This window comes from Trichosurus vulpecula, chromosome 2, assembly GCF_011100635.1.
Source record: "Trichosurus vulpecula isolate mTriVul1 chromosome 2, mTriVul1.pri, whole genome shotgun sequence".
Classification (NCBI taxonomy): domain Eukaryota; kingdom Metazoa; phylum Chordata; class Mammalia; order Diprotodontia; family Phalangeridae; genus Trichosurus; species Trichosurus vulpecula.
Window position 1 is genome coordinate 377,132,888 of NC_050574.1, and position 6,944 is coordinate 377,139,831.

At 37.5% G+C, this 6,944-nt stretch overlaps 1 protein-coding gene across 1 annotated transcript; it reads right to left on the minus strand.

Moving 5' to 3' along the window:
* Nucleotides 1-508: 508 nt before the first annotated feature.
* Nucleotides 509-2,340, minus strand: LOC118837209 (trefoil factor 3-like). The gene is made up of 3 exons (XM_036744145.1): nucleotides 2,259-2,340; nucleotides 1,323-1,469; nucleotides 509-579 (listed from the first exon to the last, which is right to left on the minus strand). Exons 1-3 carry the CDS (start codon nucleotides 2,338-2,340, stop codon nucleotides 509-511), a joined length of 300 nt encoding a protein of 99 aa, XP_036600040.1.
* Between the last annotated feature and the right edge of the window lie 4,604 nt (nucleotides 2,341-6,944).

Sequence of the window (6,944 nt, forward strand, 5' to 3'; positions counted from 1 at the left end):
CTGTGGAGATTTGATCTCCAATTTACCATTTACTAGGTATTTAACCTTCAGTCAAATTTCTTTACCTCTCTGAGCTTCAGTTTCCTCATCTGTAGAATGGAATAGTAATACTTGTAGTATCTATTTTCTAAGGTTGTTGTAAGCCTCCAATAATATATGCAGCCGTATCTTGTAAGTATAAAGTAGTATTTTAATGTATATTATTTTTTATTTTTAGAGAAAGAAATATTGAACTGTGGCACCCATTTAGAAACATATCAAGGCCCTGATCAATTTTATAGGTAAATAAGGAAATGAAGTAGGGGTCTGGTTAGTAGAGGTGAGATATTCCAAACCTTACCAATGAAAGGAGCACTGTACACATAGAATCTAAATATAAATTCCTGACTTTGCCACTACCTGTGGTTGACTAACCTTGGACAAGTCATTTAACCTCTTTAAGCTTTAGCTTTTCACATCTGTAAAATGGGAACATTGGACTAGATGATCACAAAGGTATTACTCATGTTTAGAAATCTCTGAATCTTTTCTTTTCAACGCAGAGCATCGAACAAAGCAATACTCTGTCACTTGAAGGATCTTGGGGAAAAAGAAATTTTTAAAGCACAAAGTACTTATGAAAAGGAAAGGAGGATGACTGCTTGATCTAAAACTTCCTAGGATGGAATATATGGGACATGATCAGACTAATGAAAGGGTGTGGCACTTCATCTCAAGCGCCCTGATGTTTGTGTCTTAGTTAGGAGGAAGTTCCAATTAGAGGGACCCAAAACTGAAATGGACCGCCTCGGGTTATAGTATATCCTCAATTTATGGAGGTTTTCAAGTGAGGGCTTGAAGACTACTTGTTCAGGATACTACAGGATAAATTCTGGTTCAGGAATGAGTCCTCTGATTTCCCTTCCAAATCCAAGAATCCATACTTTTACCCTGGTACTTTAATAGATAAAACCCTCTCTCCTATCCTAAGAGTACTAGACCAAACTGATGCCCCTACCTCCCATCTCCAGTCCACTTTAATCAAAAGACTAACTGCCACAATCCCAATAGTCATTAGTCAGGGACTTTGGACCTCTCTTTATCCTACAAGGTTTATGGGGCCTTATTACCTGCCCTGCCACTTTGCTTACTGGGTGCCAAGTACTTCTTGGCCTCTCCATCTACCAGGAAGCTGAACTTTCCTTTATGCTTTTCTCTGCTAATTGAAGAGTGAGTTTCTTCAGAGCGAGGTGCCTCTAGATTTTTTATTTATATTCCCAGCACTTAACATAATGTTTCCAATCTAGTAAATGTTTAATAAATGATTTCCCATTAATAGTTACCTGCTTCTTGGAGAGGTTTGAAGCACCAGGGTACTTCAGGGATGCTGGAATCAAAGCAACACCCTCTGCTATTGCATTGTTCTTCAGTGACTTTAGGGTAGCCACAATCCACTCTTTCACTGGATGGGACGGCACATTGAGTATCAGCTGTTTCAAACAAAAAAAAATTGAATTTAATTTCCCAGGAAGTATTTTCTCTTTCTTTGGAAAATTTGTATCCAATATCATCCTAAATTGAAATTATGATGGCACATTGCTTCCATCAAACAGGTCTTAAAAATAATACTGTTTTCAACTATCTTCTTTCAATGTAAATGGCTAGAGAAACCAAAAAAAATCCATAAGGATAATGGGTGTTTATAAATCAAGCACCAAAAGTGTTCCTCCTCTTCTTTTTTCTCATATAGTGTATTAAAGAATATCAACCATGTCTAAAATACTGTTTTGATATTAATCTGTCCAGCAACATATAGCAAGCTGAGTTGCTTTTTCATAAGCTTAACAAATGAAACCTCACACTGATTTGTGTTTTGCTGAGACATTTTCAGTCATTCCTTTATTCCTGAACATTTTTGACTATGCACATCTTCTCATCATCTAAACATTCAATCTCCAAGATTCTTTCATTAAAAACAGGCTAAAATTGTTAATATATCATTTGTTGATACCATTTTCCCTAATTTCACTGAGTGAAAGTTTTCTCAGAAGAAAAAAGTTTGTCATTTAAAAATAATTGTCTCTCAGATCCTCTTCTACCTAGCTAACTTTTGAAATTGAGAACCACCTTAGTTTTCTTACTGTACTTAAAAAAGATAGCATACCATCTCCCTGCTTACCTCCCTTGTTTTGGTTTCCTACCTGCCTTGTTTCTTATAACTCCTCCCAATTCTATTCCTGTCTTCCCTGTAATGCAAGAAAATGAGAGGATATACTCACACAAGCCAATATATTCACCAACTGTACTGGAGAACCCTAACATCAGGGCAAATGCCACGAAGCAGAGACCTTTGAGATCCATCGCAATCTGCAGATTTCTAAAGCCTGAAATCTTCAGAAATATGAAAAAAATCACATAAGAGCCTCATTTATACTCCTGGGTTTGCACAGTAATTCAGGATGTTTATCTTGGTGGGGGTTTTTTCTGTGTGTTCTAGCCCCACCTCTTTATTATATGTGAATCTGAAAAGACATCCAAATCAATGATCTTCAGTAAGAATAGGTTGAACTAAATGAACTGGAGAAGGAAATGGCAAACGATTAATTCCAGTATCTTTGCCAATAAGCCCCAAATGGAGTCATGAACAGCTGGACATGACTGAAAAATGAACAAAAAAAAAGAAAAGGATAAGTAGTAAAAATAAAGTTTTGGTGAATATTCTGTAATATTAAAGGAGTTCACTGTTTCATGAATTGTTCAATAAGTTAATTATCACCCTTCAGGAAACCCATTTAGGTCAATTACAGTATCAAGTAGGAAAGAGAAAATGACTCATGGTATCAAGCCACAATAATTTTAGAGATGCTTTTTATGACCCAAGATTGTGGTCCTAGAAGTATTTTATTAGATGTTGGCTCATGCTTTGTACATGCATTTTAATAATCTTCTGGATCTAAAACTCCATTAAGGTGATCAAGTGGAGGATACAATACTGGGTAACAGGTGCCTCCTGGTGTTATTTGATGTTGAATTAGTATGTAATAATTGGGAAAATAGGATAAAGATTTCTATTGATGGGGAGCAGATGAATTTATTCCCTAATAAATAATGGAATGCTAGTTAATTGGAATTTCTTTCATTATTTCTGCTGTGATTTGAAAATTTTTAATTTACAATACCCAGTATACCTTCTCCTTGCGTTTGTTGTCAAAAATTCTACCTAGGACAAGTACCAACTACAGGACCCATTATTTCTCTGACTTCTCAACTGGGTAGAGCATATTCTGAATGACATTAAAAATCACCTTATTTGAAACCGTGTTGTAGAACAGAATACTGGATTGGGAGACAGGTGACTAGAGATCTAGTTCCTGATACGTCACTAGATAGCATGATCTAAGGCAATTCACTTCAACTCCCCAGACCTCAGTTTTCAGACCTTGATCTAGAGGGGATTGCAATCTTTCTCCAAGAGGAATCAGCCCCATGACTCCCTTCTATTTTGCCCGGCTGTTTTGGTAAGCAGCCCTATTGCTAATTGAATAACCTTATGAGTTACCCAGAGGAAATGTAAGTAGAGGTACAATCAAGGAGTATATAGTGTGCCACCAGCCATCTAGAACCAGCAGAGAAGCACTAACTTAAGCAGGTGACACATTATCCATGTACTTAAAGAAGGAAAGGCTTCAAATAGCAGCGAGACACCAGGAATCTACATGGAATCTGCTTGTGGTAACCCCAAGGGTCTTCCCCTCCCAGTTTAACTTTTTTTCTTTTTGTCTAATTAAAGGGGCCATCCTTTGACTCACTTCCTAAAGAGGTCTATTCACTGAATGGGCGTTACCTCACTCTTAGTGAGTACATGAAAAGGCCTTAGCCTAAAAAGGCCAGGGTCTCCCATTGCATCCTGGGTCATCTCCAGTCCTCCTGGTGAATATCAGGCCATTGGACCCAGATGGCTCTGGAGGACAAACTGAGTCTAGTGACCTTGCACAGCCCTCCCTCACTCAAATCAAAGTCAACTGCACGTTATGTCATCCTTTTCCTGATGTCAAGGTCCTCTTGAAAACGAAGGACAAACACAATCAACAACAACATGGAATCTAGCAAGAAATTCATCTTCTTTGAATTGGAAAGAAAAGAACTACTGCAAGGTACAAGAAACAACAGTTCCTTCCAGTAGCCTCTGAAATTTGCGTGAGGTCTGGGGCTAAGTGGATCAATACACACAAAAAAAGGTCTTTAGAGCAACACGGGCACTGTGGTTGGAGATGTAATTTTAAGAAGGAATCTTACCCAGGGTGCTTTTTCTTAACAGCCCAGTTATTAAAGTTGTTTACCTGGGAAATGAAGCAAGCTGTGTTAAAATCTGAAAAGAACCGCAGAACTGGAGGATTGTAGATAGTTAGAGGGAGCAGAAAGTCAACATGAAACTGTAGAAAAGTGCTAGATTTGAAATCAGAGAATTTCATTTGAATAAGATGGATGACCTTGGAAAAGTCACTTATGGTCTCTCAACCTTAGTTTCCCTAGCTATTAAAATAATGGAATTGGATTAGATGTCTTCTCAGGTCCTTTCCAAGCCATACTGAGAAGAAAATAGAGAAGCAAATGTTACAAATACCACCTGCTGGGAGAAAAGGAGGGCACAGGAAGCAAAGAAACAGCTGAAAGTGACAAGGAGCAGCAGATGAGGACACCTGTTGAGAGTGGTTGGATGTGAAATTTGCCTAAAATGAGGAGTGCTGCTCAGTCATACAAAAGGGCTATGAGAAGGAACTCCATTGTGAAGGGGTAAACTGAGACAGCCTGCTTATGGAGTCCTGCCTGGGATAATCAGGAAGATGAAACAGGTCTCTGAGGAAGGAGACCCCCACTAATGAGTACTGTTACTTTCTCTTTAAATTTTTATTTTATTTTTAATTTATGGAAGAAAAAAAGAATTTGCATAACATAGCATAATAAAAAGATGATTACACACAAAACTTCAAATCTATTATGTACAAATTGCTATTCCTTTTAAATATATAATAAAGTTATGTACATTTTTTCCCTTTTTTTCCTCCCCCTCCCCGAGATGGCTACCATAAGACACAAACTTGTATGTGTCTGTGTGTATACATATACATATATATGCACACACATACACATATATGTACATACCTGTGCACATATATACATGCATACATGCACCCATATATATATATGTAAAATCATTCTATACATACTTCTATTTATTAGTTCTTTCTTTGGATACAGATAGAGTCTTCCTTCCTATGTCCTTTCTTGGGGCTCAAATGTGTGCCCTGTATCCACTAAAATGTAATAAAATTCTTCAACTTTATCAGCCAGTGTGATTGTCAGAGAGAGCCAGGGATTACTCTTGATGTCAGATGCTGAAGCTTTCAGATCTGGGTAGGGGCAATAAGCCAGAGAAATGAAGTTTCTCAAAGCATGTCAGTTTTTTTGTATAAGGAGGGAGCCTCTGACGTTAGTGTAAAATAAATGGCTTGGATTAGATAAGTTATCTGCCAACTGTAACATATTCAGGATCATAGCAGGGCTATTGGTGTTCATCACCATGCATTCTCCCCATACCCTTATAGGTCTGATATTCTGGGGTTCCATGTTGTTGAACAGAAAGCTTAAGTTTGTTCAGTTGTCTTAAGCCACATGTGGGTATTGTTGCTTACACAATGAGTTACTCTTATGAGAGTATAGGAGCCATGGAGATAGGGTCCATGTATTCAATTCCTTTGTATTCTCCGTAGGAAATGGAGCAGCACTCAATAAGCATTTGATGATTTGGTTTGAAAAAAAAACTGAAATGCCCATATCTCTTATGAAAACTTTGGCTCATTTAGATTAACTTAATGGGCAGGTTCAGATATTTAAAAATAATCGATTCCCACTTTGTTGTCAAGCTGCCTGCCCTGGTCTTGGGAAAAGGGAATAGATGATACACACCAAAACTGTAATAGCACATTTTTAAAATTTTAAGAGAAACACTCTGGGACCATTTCATTCCATCATCTCTGCCCCACCTCTTTAACAAAGTAATGAAAAGAATACCCGGTTTAGAATCAGAGGACCTGGGTTTGATTTCTGACTTATTTACTTACCTGGGACAAGTAACATGGGGCAAGTCACTAAACTTTTATGGGCCTATTTTTTTCCTTTATAAAATGAGAAGGTTGGATTAGATTATCTTTATCTTTAGCATCTCTTTTAACTCTAAATTCTATGGTCTTATTCCCCACTGGTGAAAGACAGATAGGCACTAAGTGGCAGAAAAATAAAGCTATTATTGTGGTCATGACAGATTTGTTCTAATAACACAGAAGGAGGAAAAGAGGTCCTGAGAGATTTGTTTTTCTGTCCCTAGAATATTTGCAGAGAGTCGTCAGACAGTTATTTTAAAGGTAGCCCTAAATGACAGTCTTTCCTACTATCTTTCCTCTTAGAAACACTCTGGATACAATCTTAAAATATAGAGGAATAACATGGTAGTACGGAGGTTGAATTGGAAGGCAAATAGACTGTAAGAGCAATTCAGAGGCTATTGAAATAGTTTACATAGAAAGTCAAAATGATAGGAGAGAGGAGAAAAGACCTTGGAACAAAACCTTGAAGAAATCTGCTTTTGAGTGACTGGAAACAGGAAGAGCCAGTAAAGAAGGCATGGGAAGAATGATTAGGTTTGTAGGCAAGATGCTTATGTAGACATCCCTTCCTTTCTTCCACTCCCTTCCCCCACAGTTTGCCACCTCTTGAATGTTAATAACGCATATTAAACTTGAAAGTGAATGTACTCACATTCTCCTCCCTCCCCCAGTCATGTTGTAAAACATATACCAGCACAATCCTGTGTTCATTTATGATGAATACCCACATTTGTGTATATATAAGAAACTTGCCTTGAAATAAGACTCAATCATCAAAATAAAGAAGAAATATTCATACAG

Coding starts and splice junctions, on each gene's coding strand:
- LOC118837209 (XM_036744145.1), bottom strand. CDS start 2,340: ATGGATCTCAAAGGTCTCTGCTTCGTGGCATTTGCCCTGATGTTAGGG. Junction 1,470..2,258: donor TGGTGAATATATTGGCTTGT/GTGAGTATATCC, acceptor TGTTTGAAACAG/CTGATACTCAATGTGCCGTC. Junction 580..1,322: donor CAAACCTCTCCAAGAAGCAG/GTAACTATTAAT, acceptor TTTTTCCCCAAG/ATCCTTCAAGTGACAGAGTA.